Consider the following 13488-nt stretch of genomic DNA (forward strand, 5'->3'; position numbering starts at 1 on the left):
CCTTTATCACCAAATATGTATGTATGCGACAAAGCATGTGTAATGGATTCCCTAACCAAACTAAAACAAGACGCTAAAATAAAAGAAATTAGTGTTACAGGTATTCATTATAAAATGGTGGCATATGCTGCATTGCATACATAATGGAAAAAAATCTAGGGGCCAATTCAAAGCTGTTAGGTCAGAAAAGTATCATAAAAGCTTTGAAATGTCACAATTTTGCACAAATAGGGTCAACAACCACTATGAGCAACAAGTGTCATGGCTAAATCCAGTGACAAGAGTGAAAAACTCAACTTTCCCTATAGCTCAGGTGATGATGCTCCAAATATAGATATTATCACATGTACTATTTTACAGAAATTCCCTATAAGATAACAGATTGGATAAAAATGGCAAAAACTACCATTGAGTCTATAAATCTGGAATCTATAATCAGGTGGTATGAAGTTTACCTTTTTTTTTTTTTCTTTTTTCTGCTGTGGCAACACTCTTACTTGTAGATTGTTTATGACAGAATGAGAACAGAGATGGATGCAGAAAAATAGACTACAAACAGATTCCAAAGTTCTGTAATTGTCAAAATAAAGATCACACATCGTTTTATAGACATTCTACACAAAGTACAAAAAATAATTGCTAAATCAAAAGCATCCACAGGGCCAATAATGCCCCTTCCCCATTGCCCTCCTACTGCTCCATCTGGCAATTGAAAAGGGGATTCTTAATTATACACATACAGTTAAACAAGTGTGCTTGGAAAATTCAATTGTAATATACACAAAAGAAGGGGATTTAATGTCTGTTGTAAATATACACCGTTTAACTATTACATTTGTATATTCAAACAAGAAAGAATTAAGTGGACAATATGTTACAGCAACTTACAAGTGAGACAAAATGCAAAACAAAACATTAGAATCTGTACAGTAAAGAATGACTAACAAGATTTCAATGGGGTCTTCAGTTCAAATTCAACTTCCAGTTGGCTGATTTTACAAGAGTTCTGCACTAATTTAGAGCAAATTTAACACTTATCCAAATTAATTGTGGAAATAAAATGATATATCAAACCAACTAAAAAAGGGTAAGAAGGAAGATGCGGTTTTGTCTTGCCTGGCTGAAATTACAATTTACAATTTACAACATCACGACCAATAGCTCTGTAGAAGAATTCTGAAAATGCACAATTTGGCCTAAAGTTTTTTTTTTCCAACTTTTCTTTTCTCTTACCAAAAAGGAAGGGGGTTATGTCGATTTTCAAACTCACATTTACATTACTGAGGTTTTACAAATGTACAATTTTACAGTCAAAAGGGTTTATGTCCACTTACTGCAGGATACATCTGTATTTAAACATCAAAAAAATTAAAAGAAAAATACTACAAAGTTTTATATATATGCAAATATCTATATCAAGTATACACTACATATTTATACAAAGCGAAAAAAGGGTATTGGGGGGAAGGGGGGGGGGTAGAATTAAGGTGGACATGCTAAAGTAAGTCTCTTGAAATCAAAATACAGTCGTAAAAAGGGCAGGTTATCTGCCTCGATCTCAATATCTGCACAATAAAACAGAACTAACTTGGAAAAAGAAAGAAAATGTATATGTAAATTCATATATAAATTTACATATGGAGTTTATGACATGGTAGATATGGAAAACTCTTGCTTAAACAAAGCATGTTTTAAAATAAAAGCAAAAAGGGGAAAAATGTGTTTTGGCTTAAAAATTTTCAGTATCCTTTTGGACTTCACAAAGAGCAAATTTATTCACAAGGGCTCTGAAGCACATAATGGTAAAATGTGCAATCAGAAAGGGAGGGGGACATGTACAAGATATGTACAAGTGATTCTATACAGAAATACAGTGGGAAGGGTTAAGTTGATCTTTAAAATAATAATAATGTGTCAGGTGTAATAAAATTAAAGACATTTACATAGGTTTGTTGAAACAGCTACGCCCCGAATCTCCCACGCGGTGGGCAGAATTAGGGGATACAGTGGGTTCAGGAAGATCTCTAGATGATGCCATTGGAGGGACCACACATCGGTCCCAGATCCATACCATTCTTCATGTAGTACTTCTCCAGCTTAGCAAGAATGTGTTTGCCATATGTGTATTTACGTAGGGTGGCAATGTGGGGTCGAATCTAAGAAAGAAGAATATGCGTAAGGCATAGTATGGGTCATGCATATTTACTCAATTAAAAAGCTCTAATTTAGTTTAAAAAATAGCAATTATGAGTAGATATTAGCCACTGCTTTAAAATACATAAGCCTCTTCAAAACAATGTATACCATAAATGTTTCATTAAATGCTATAGAAAAACTTAATCTTATAAATCCACATACATTTATATTAATTGTATGATTACATTAGCATACAACTTTTTATATAATTCACATACAATTGATAAAAAATTAAATTTCTACATATTCACCAATTTAATCAAATCCGAAAAGTGCCCCCCGCCAGACCAATAAGATGACGTGTCCACATCTCCACCACGCTGAGATGTTGTAAGGTGGAATGATACTTGAAGCTGTAGTGTGCTTTTGTAGGGTGTTCATTCCCTTGTGTGAGGGGATAGCATGTAGGTGCCTACTGTTATTTAAATACAAAATGTAGTACTTTTGATATTTATAAAAAGAAGTTTCTCTAAAGCATTTAAAAAAACATTTGTGGCATGTTTGTTGTTCAAGAAATGGCCATCAAGAGGTGGTCTTTTGTCTTAGGTTGCATGTTTTGAAATAGACTTTTAGATACCAGCTACTGCAAGTCCTATACCAACACTTTGACTGACAAGTTTAAAAACAAAGGTTCTTTGCCCTTCTTTAAATATATGTACTAAGATCAAAGCCACTTCAGCTAAAAGATTACTTGCAGGACTTTTACACTTACCTTGTGCATGACAATTTTACGCTGCGCCGGCTCTGCCACATCAATCATTTTTTGCACCACATAGTTGGCATACTGATCCTTCATCATGGTATATAAGGCACTGTGAGGCCCGTCATTCATTGAACAAACTTCATCAATTAGCATTGCCCGCTCTGTGCGAGAGGCATGTGTCACACACTTCTCCACCACATTACTATGACCAAAAGAAAAAACAAAGACAAAAGGATGAATATACACCTCACATACAGACAGACAGTTGAAATAGAAAAGTTAGGGCTCTTGGAAGAAAGGGAGGAAAAAAACAAAAACAAAAAAAGCCCCTTTTCTGATTCTTTTGCATAAAATTTTGGGAGAATACTCTGTGGACTGACAATACAAAAGTTTAACTTTTTGGAAGGTGAATGTCCCATTGCATCTGGCATATAAATAACACAGTATTTCAGAAAAGGAACATCATTTCAACAGTAAAATATGGTGGTGGTAGTGTGATGGTCTAGGGTTGTTTAGCTGCTTCAGGACCTGGAAGACTTGCTGTGATAAATTGAACCCTGAATTCTGCTGTCTACCAAAAAATTCAGAAGGAGAATGTCCGGCCATCTGTTCATGACCTCAAGCTGAAGCGCACTTGGGTTATGCAGCAGGACAATGATCCAAAACACACCAGCAAGTCCACTTCTGAATGGCTTAAGAAAAACAAACAAAATTAAGACTCTGGAGTGGCGTAGTCAAAGTCCTGACCATAATCCGATTGAGATGCTGTGGCAAGATCCTAAAAAGGCAGTTCATGCTCGGAAATCCTCAAATGTGGCTGAATTTCAACAATTTTGCAAAGAGGAGTGGGCCAAAATTTCTCTAGAGAATTGTAATAGACTCATTGCCAGTTATCTCAAATGCTTGATTGCAGTTGTTGCTGCTAAGGGTGGCACAATCAGTTATTAGGTTTAGGGGGCAATCACTTTTTCACACAGGGCCCTGTAGGTTTGGATTTCTTTTTCCCTTGATAAAGACCTTCATTTAAATACACATACATACACAGCTCAAAAAAATAAAGGGAACACTTAAACACCACAATGTAACTCCAAGTCAATCACACTTCTTTTAAATCAACCCGTCCAGTTATGAAGCAAGACTGATTATGAATTTCTCCTGCTGTTGTGCATATGGAACAGACAACAGGTAGAAACGATAGGCAATTAGCAAGATACTCCCTATAAAGGAGTAGTTCTGCAGATGGTGACCACAGACCATTTCTCTGTTTTCATCCTTTTTGGCTGTTTTGGTCACACTTGCATTTTGGTCATAGCTCTCAACCCTAGAGATACAGTAGCATGAGGCGGTGTCTACAGAACAACCCACAGAAGTTACTCAGGTAGTGCAGCTCATCCAGAATGGCACATCAATGCCAGCTGTGGCAAGAAGGGTAGTGCTGTGTGTCAGCACAGTGTCCAGAGCATGGAGCAGATACCAGGAGACAGGCCAGTACACCAGGAGACGTGGAAGGAGCCGTAGAAGGGCAACAACCTAGCAGTAGGACAGCTACCTCGTCCTTTGTGCAAGGAGGAACAGTGCCAGAGCCCTGCAAAATGACCTCCAGCAGTCCACTAACATCCATGTGTCTGCTCAAACTGTCAGATACAGACTCCATGAAGGTGGTATGAGTGCCCGACATACACAGGTGGGTGTTGAGCTACAGCCCAACACCGTACAGGGCAATTGGCATTTGCCAGAGAACATAAAGATTGGCAGATTCGACATTGGTGCTCTGCGCTCTTCACAGACGAGGTCAGGTTCACAATGAGCAAATGTGACATACCAGAGAGTCTGGAGATGCTGTGGAGAACGTTCTGCTGTCTGTCACATTCTCCACCAAGATCGGTTTGGCAGTGAGTCAGTAATGATGAGGGGCGGCATTTCTTTGGAGGGCTGCACAGCCCTCCATGTGCTAGCCAGAGGTACACTGACTACCATTAGGCATCGGGAGGAGATCCCCAGAACCATTATGAGATGCAGTGGGCCCTGGGTTCCTTCTGATGCATGACAATGCTAGGCCTCACGTGGCTGAAGTGTGTCAGCAGCTCCTGAATGATGAAGGCATTGATGGTTTGGACTGGCCTGCCTGTTCCCAGACCTGAATCCCAACATCTAGAACATCATATGTCTTTTTCCACCCGATAACGCCACGTTGCACCAAAAACTGTCCATGACTTGACTAATGCTTTAATCCAGGTCTGGGAGGAGATTCCTTTGGAGAACATCCACCGCCTCATCAGGAGCATGCACAGGCGTTGTAGGAAGGTCATACAAGCATGTGATGGTCACACGCACTACAAAGCATCATTTCCACTGCAGTTGGATCAGTCTGTAATTTAATTTTCCACTTTGAATTTGAGTATTCAATGAATTTGAGCATTGCAAATCCAGACCTCCATGTCATATTTTGATTTATATTGATCATCTTTAGGTTTTATTGTTCTCAATGAATTCCACTATGTAATGAATAATGATTTGCAACTGGAATATTTCATTCATTCAGTGATATCTAGGATGTGGTATTTCAGTGTTTCCTAGAGAGATCTAACAAGGCCATGAAGGAGTTATTTATACTCGAATGATAAAATAAATGGAAACAGTTTTCAAAACATCTCGATTTATTCAGTATCAAGTATGAACGCCACGTGCAGAAATACACAACTTTACATGTCTAAGCATGCGAGACTAATTGCTGAAGATATACTTCTATTCCAGCCTCCATTGCACTCTGCCTTTTCACCATGAAAGCTTTTGAGAGTAGTGGCATGATGTCGATGGAACTACTGGCTCGTAGCCCATTGTCATACAAATGCCTTCTGAGGGTTTGTGTAGACACTGTCTGATGCATTAGTCTTGGGATCTAACATTTGTTTCACTTCATATAATACACTTAAATCACTTTGTGCAATACAGACATTGATCACTACTCAGCATTCTTCGAATCTGATGAGATCATGTGGGAAATGCCAAAGAAGCCTTGATGATGGAACGTCAACAAAACAGTTGTACTCCCGCGATTATGGTATAGGACGGCATAATGTACGGTAGCCAGAGCCATATTGTCTTCATTCCAGGTAGACTAACATTTTGGCATTACATTGATCTGATCATGGAACCAGTGGTACGGCAACTCTCTCAGGAGCTGTTAATCAACAGTGCCCAAACACATGTTGTTTGTGCTACTTTAAGCAGCTTGAGTGGCATAAACAAGCTACCATGGGCCAGCAGTGTCTCGGGACTTGTCTCCTATCAAGTACATCTGGAACATAATTTTTTGGCAATTGCAAAGGAAGCTGCTGCAGTGGATCGTGATTATTTACTAGCCTAATGGCACTCAGTGTTGAAATACATTCCTTGAAGGGGTATTCCCATCTCCCAGTATGTAGTAGGTGTAATAATAATACTATTAGCAAATACCTCTAATTAGAAATGTAGTATAGTTCTCATTCACTAAGTTTCTTTCCTCATGTACACTGCATTACAGGACCTTAGGTATCCATGGTTACGACCACTAGCAACTGTCACTATATCAGTGGTCATAACCATGGATACCTAAGGTCCTGTAATGCAGTGTACATGAGGAAAGAAACATAGTGAATCAGAACTATACTACATTTCTAATTGGAGGAATTTGCTAATATTAATTATTACACTTTCTACATATTGGGATAGGATCTTAGAGATGGGAATACTCCTTTAACAATTATAAGTACCAAAGTCCATGTAGAAACCGGATATGCAACCTCAGGAATAAGATACAAAAAGCATTAAGGAAACCTATAAAATATAACTTAATTTCATCAATAATAAAACTCTTTTACCCGCCTTCAAATCTCTGGGGGACATTCAATGTTGCGCCTATTTTCTCTCAACACCACTTAATCTGTACGCCCTAATGCAACAATGATTAGAAAGAATGCCAAAAAGACCCCTTAGGGCCTATAAAGCAGCATTAGTACCACACTTGGGTACTGTCCTTATCAGGACGGGAGTCAGTGCAAGTGTACGGAAGAAGGCAGTAATTCTACTGCCGAAACACGTGTTGTTTTATTGACCTAATAAAGGTGTTTTTTATTATTTCCTCTTCACCATCCATTCCTTGGCGCTCCATAGACTGCGGCTTTGTCCTTCCTCTGCCAGTGCAAGGGGCATGACGGGGTAGACAATCTGACCAGGTGAATCATCAAGAACAAGAGGACCTCCTTGGGTTATGACTCCATTATGGTGAAGAATGGGTGAGATCAATACACGTCTTATCTGTATATGTACTATGTCACTTTATGTATCTAGGTTTATTGTTGAGATTCTTCAAAATATAGTCTAGTCTAATCTGTGCTGGGAGAATCCTTATAGATTTTTTTTTTTGCCTGTGTATGATGTTTTATTCGGTCGCCCATGACAGCACCACGAGAGAGGGGATCCACCCACCAAGGACAGGAAACCCACAGGCTTTAAAAGGGCGGCACCTCTCTTTTGCCTCAGTTTGGTTTCCTGTCCTTGATGGGGGAACCTGTCAGGCTTAGCTGGAAAAAAAAACCCTTCTTGTCCCAGATCCGACCGGCCGGTTCAGGCAGGGATGCATTCTTTGCCTCGGCCGGTGCGGGACTCTTGGAAGCGCCACGGTGGGGGGGCCTTCTCCGTGAGCGGTGGTGAGGATGAGCTGGCCTCCCCTGCCTGAGGATGGACGCTCAAGCGTGGCTCGGATGGCGGGGAACTCCTGCATTCCGTAACTCCCCGGTATGCCAGCAGGAAGTGGGGCCACGCTGGCGGGTGAAGTGGCTGGCGCGGCCGGATGACGCGGCTGGAGGGCGCGGCCGCATGTTGTGCTTCAGAATTCTATGATCGCGAGGCTGCGTGATGTGCGTGGCCTGAAGACACGGCGGGCCAAAATGGCGGCCCGCATACTTGCCCGCGGTAATACGCCCCCTCCGGCCGTATATGCGCCAGAGGGGGCGTGTTCGTCCAGGGGAGGGGTTCCCTGGGAGGGAGCCTGTCCTAGCCACACAGAGGGTCGGCTGACCTGAAGGTACCGGGGCAGTGACCAATATAAAAAGGATTGACTCCACTGCTGTGGTGCTTCCCAGTTCTTCAAATTTCCATGAGGAGCCATTCTGAGAAGCATTCGCTGCAGCAGGAGCAGCAGCAACAAGTCCGCTCTCGTTCTGAACGACGGAGCAGCCGTTCCACAGGGAGACATGAATCTACGAGATCCCAGAAAGATTCAGGCAGAAGGAAGATTTCTGCAGCCCAGAGAGAAAAACCTCCGGCTCACATAGATCCTTTAGCAAACCCGGTACCGTATGTTTGACAGAGTGTAAGTGATCTTCGTGAAAGTTCACTTGGTGATTGTCCCTTCTCCTTGTTAAATTTTCAGGGAATGAAGTGTGATACTAAATTCAAGCACAAGGATTGTGCCCTATGTAAAATCCCCTTGCCAGATTCTTGCCTTAAAAACTCTGTCGGTTATGAATTCATAAAGACTGTGGCTGAAGAGACTCCCGATTTCTACTCAGAATTAAGATCCTTGATTAAAGAAGAGATAGGCAAGGCCCTCTCCAAAAAAAACAGTAAAGCGGGTAGACACTATTCTCCAGTATCCGAGGATTCCTCGGTCCCTATTGACCCTGAAGATTCGGATAATTCTCTCCTCAACTTCTGATAGTGACTCAAGCCATCACTGCTTTCCCCTAAAAGAAGTTGATGCCCTGGTTAAAGCTGTCCGTACCAAAATGGGTATCGTGAACTCTAGAACAGAGAAATCTGTGGAAAATATGATGCTTGGGGGGTTGGACCAGAAGAAAAAGAAATGTTCCCCCTAAATAGTAAAATCCAAGGGTTAATCCAAAGAAAGTGGAAGACGCCAGAAAGAAAAGGCTCTCTTCCTTCATTTAAGAGGAAGTACCCTTTTAAGGAAGCGGCATATTCCTCTTGGTCCAAAGCCCCTAAACTAGATGAGGCCATAACCAAAGCCTCTAAGAAATCCTCTTTACCCTTCGACAACATGGGAGTGTTGAAAGATCCACTTGACAGAAAAGCAGATGCCTTTCTAAAAGGCACATGGGAGACTGCAGCAGGGGCCTTAAAGCAGACAGTTGCGGCTACCTGCACTTTCAGGACTTTAATAATCTGGCTGAATCAGTTAAGAGTCACAGTTGAAGGAGGGAGTGGCAAGAAGTCAGATCTTGTCCTCAATACCCCTTGCTCAAGGTGCTGCAGCCTCTCGCTGATGTCTCAGCAGACTCGGTAGGGCTGGCAGCAAGATCAGCTGCATGTCGAGCCCTGTGGTTAAAGTGTTGGCCAGGAGACATTCAGGCTAGGTCCAGGTTGTGTTCCATCCCTTGTGAGGGAGATGATCTGTTCAGTTCCACAATGAAGGAGATACTCGAAAAGGCAGAAGATTCCAAAAAAGGATTTCCATCAGTACCCATGCCTATCTACAAACAGTCTTTTCGAAGAAAAAAAGTTTAGCTGTAGGAGGTCAGCAAAGGACCAGGACAAACATGAGGAGCGCAAACCAAGAGGTAGAGGACTGCTATTCGGATCATCCTCCCAGTGAGCCCGAATGTTAGGGCAATGACGTTTAGCCCAGGTAGGGGGGGGGAGGCTTGCCTCCTTTTTCCCAGCCTGGGACTGCAGCACTGAGAGTGGATGGATCCTCGGTCTCGTGAAGTCGAGACTGAAGCTGGAATTTTCTTCCCTACCCACCCGCTCTCGCCTCTCCAGACTAGTAGCTATACCTCCAGAAGGAGATTCATGACTTAATGGCGAAGTCGGTCCTGGTGGAGGTTCCAGAGACAGAGAGAGGTCAGGGGTTTTACTCCTCCATCTTCCTGGTGTCCAAGCCAAATGGCTCCTTCATTACAATAATCAATCGGAAGTCCTTAAATAAATATCTAAAAGGTGGATAGCTTTAAAATGGAATTACTAAAAACGACAATAAAGTTTCTCTTTTCTGGCTGTTATATGGCAGTCTTAGATCTCAAAGATGTGTACCACCATGTACCCATTCATGCGGATTACCAAAAATACTCAAGGGTAGCTGTGAATATGGGGGTGGGGGGGGTAACCCAGCTGTTTTGTTCGGTTCTACTATACTCATTTTTGACCGGACCTATTAAAGTCTTGATTTTTAGCTAATTTGCTAATTTAAGTGTTTTATTTTAATACCTGTTGCATTATTATACTGTATGTGAACATGGTTGTTCATAAACAAATGAAATCAAAAACGTAATTTTTAGTTTTTTTCTATCAAAAAATGTTACATGGCCTTATTGCAATATTCATGCATACTGCACATAAAAATATAATTGATATAACTGTAAACTAACTCCTAACATCAAACTGCATGTAAATATATATTTTTTCAAAAAAAGTTCAGTTTTTTCTATATAAAATGGTAAATAAGGTCACGGTGCTAAATTTACTGTTTGCATTCGTCACAAGTATAATTTACTTGTCTTTTGCATAAGTACTTTGCACAACTGCAACATAAGCCAATATGCTAAATGATTTTTTTTCAACCGTATTTACACAAGAAAATCACAAGACGGAAAACATGATCAGTGATAACAAAAATTCTCCAGTAAATGTCACTTGCTTAACCCAGCAGGAAGTACGGCGGCGTCTAAAAACCACTAAAGCTGACAAATCCCCGGGACCGGATGGGATACACCCGCGAGTACTGCAGGAATTAAGTAATGTCCTAGATAGACCATTATTTTTAATCTTTAAAGATTCCATAATAACAGGGTCTGTACCACAGGACTGGCGTATAGGAAATGTGGTGCCAATATTCAAAAGGGGACAAAAACCGAACTTGGAAATTATAGGCCAGTAAGCTTAACCTCTACTGTGGGTAAAATCCTGGAGGGTTTCCTAAGAGATGCTATACTAGAGTATCTGAAGAAGAATAACCTCATGACCCAATATCAACATGGGGGACCGTTCCTGTCAAACTAATCTGATCAGCTTTTATGAGGAGGCAAGTTCCGGACTGGACCAAGGAAATGCAGTAGATGTTGTGTATATGGACTTTTCAAAAGCTTTTGATACGGTTCCACACAAAAGGTTGATACATAAAATGAGAACAATGGGGATAGGGGAAAATATATGTATGTGGGTTAAGAACTGGCTCAGTGATAGAAAACAAAGGGCAGTTATTAATGGAAAACACTCAGACTGGGTCTCAGTTAACAGTGGGGTACCACAGGGGTCAGTATTGGGCCCGCTTCTTTTTAACATATCTATTAATGACCTTGTAAAGTGCATACAGAGTAGTATTTCAATATTTGCAGAGGACACTAAACTATGCAGGGTAATCAATACAGAGGAGGACAATTTTATATTACAGGAGGATCTATGTAAACTTGAAGCTTGGGCTAATAAATAGCAAATGAGCTTTAATGGGGATAAATGTAAGGTAATGCACTTGGGTAGAGGAAATAAAATGTATAATTATATGCTTAATTGTAAAACACTGGGCAAAACCTACCTTTCATCTCTAAACTCCTGGAACGCTTGGTCCACTCCCGTCTAATCCGCTATCTCTCAGATAACTTTCTCCTCGACCCTCTACAATCTGGTTTCCGCTCCTTACACGCCACTGAAACCGCCCTCACCAAAGTCTCTAATGATCTACTAACAGCCAAATCCAAAGGTCACTGCTCCCTGCTGATTCTCCTGGATCTCTCTGCAGCATTTGACACTGTGGATCACCAGCTCCTCTTCACTATGCTCCGCTCTATAGGCCTCAAGGACACTGTTCTCTCCTGGTTCTCCTCCTACCTCTCTGACCGCTCTTTCACTGTATCTTTTGCTGGCTCCCCTTCCTCTCCTCGTCCCCTTTCTATCGGGGTTAAGCAGGGCTCAGTCCTAGGCCCCCTCCTCTTCTCTCTATACACTACCCCTATTGGACAAACAATCAGCAGATTTGGGTTCCAGTATCATCTCTATGCTGACGACACCCAATTATACACTTCTTCCTCTGACATCACCCCTACTATAATACAAAATACCAAGGATTGTTTGTCTGCTGTGTCCAGCATCATGTCCTCCCTCTATCTTAAACTGAACCTCTCCAAAACTGAACTTCTTGTGTTTCCCCCCTCTACTAACCTAACTCTACCTAACATCGAAATTACCTTGGAGGGTTCAACCATAACTCCCAAGCAGCACGCACGCTGCCTTGGGGTCATATTTGACACTAACCTTTCCTTTACTCCCTATATCCGATCACTCACTCGCTCTTGTCACCTGCATCTTAAAAACATCTCCAGAATCCGATCTTTTCTCACTTTTGAAACTGCTAAAACTCTTACTGTGGCTCTTATTCACTCTCGCCTGGACTACTGCAACTCTCTCCTGATCGGTCTCCCTCTTACCAAAATTTCCCCTCTCCAATCTGTCCTGAATGCGGCGGCCAGGGTTGTATTTCTGTCCAGCCGTTTCACCGATGCCTCCACCTTGTGCCAGTCATTACACTGGTTACCCATTCGCTACAGGGTCCAATATAAACTCATTGCTCTCACCCACAAAGCTCTCCACAGTTCTGCACCACCTTATATCTCCTCTCTCATCTCAGTCTATCATCCTACCCGTGCACTCCGTTCCACAAATGACCTAAGACTAACATCCCCCATAATCCGAACCTCGCACCTCCGTCTCCAAGACTTCTCTCGTGCTGCGCCAGTTCTCTGGAATGCTCTACCCCAGACTATCCGATTGATGCCTAGCCCTGATGTCTTCAAGCGTGCTTTAAAAACCCATCTCTTTATACAAGCCTACCACCTCAAATACCCAGTAAACTAACTTTCCCCTGTTCCCTCCTAAATACTATTCAGAATCCACCCCCCACTGTTCATCCTTCTCCATACCCTCCACACACATAACTGCACCCGGTAATTGAGTACTGCACTTAAACATACAGGCTGATGACCAGATCATACAGCTTTATATGACAATCCCGACTTATTATAATTGCCTGACCTGATATAACAAGCACTCTCCACCTACTGTGTCCCCCCATTTCCTTGTAGAATGTAAGCATGCGAGCAGGGACCTCACTCCTGATGTTACTGTTAAAGTGTCTCACCTGTATTGAATTTATTGTTTGTACATGTCCCCGCTTAATTGTAAAGTGCTGCGGAATATGTTGGTGCTATATAAATAAAAATTATTATTATTATTAAAACGGTCACTGAGAAAGACCTGGGTGTATTGGTGGACGACAAGCTCACGTTTGGTGGCCAGTGTCAGGCAGCTGCTGCAAAGGCAAATAAAATAATGGGATGCATTAAAAGAGGCATAGATGCTCATGAGGAGAACAAAATTTTACCTCTATACAAGTCATTAGTGCGACCATACTTAGAATACTGTGTACAGTTCTGGTCTCCGGTGTATAAGAAAGACATAGCTGAACTAGAGCGGGTGCAGAGAAGAGCGACCAAGGTTATTAGAGGACTGGGGGGTCTGCAATACCAAGACAGGTTATTACACTTGGGGTTATTTACTGTGGAAAAAAGAAGGCTTAGGGGTGATCTTATTACTATGTA

At 41.7% G+C, this 13488-nt stretch overlaps 1 protein-coding gene across 6 annotated transcripts in view; it reads right to left on the bottom strand.

The window, feature by feature from the left end:
• Positions 1 to 769: 769 nt before the first annotated feature.
• Positions 770 to 13488, bottom strand: part of PUM1 (pumilio RNA binding family member 1) — a 141022-nt gene continuing 128303 nt past the window's right edge. For all 6 annotated transcript variants that reach the window (XM_073666494.1, XM_073666488.1, XM_073666482.1 and 3 more), the window contains exons 21-22: positions 2909 to 3101; positions 770 to 2156 (exon numbers count right to left, since the gene is read on the bottom strand). In XM_073666494.1, coding sequence (XP_073522595.1) covers positions 2025 to 2156; positions 2909 to 3101 — 325 coding nt within the window. In that variant the 3' untranslated portion in view covers positions 770 to 2024. The remainder of the gene's footprint in view (positions 2157 to 2908; positions 3102 to 13488) is intronic.

The sequence above is a fragment of the Phyllobates terribilis genome, unplaced genomic scaffold (genome assembly GCF_046119375.1).
Source record: "Phyllobates terribilis strain yellow unplaced genomic scaffold, ASM4611937v1 Scaffold_2__4_contigs__length_985480577, whole genome shotgun sequence".
In the NCBI taxonomy this organism is placed as follows: domain Eukaryota; kingdom Metazoa; phylum Chordata; class Amphibia; order Anura; family Dendrobatidae; genus Phyllobates; species Phyllobates terribilis.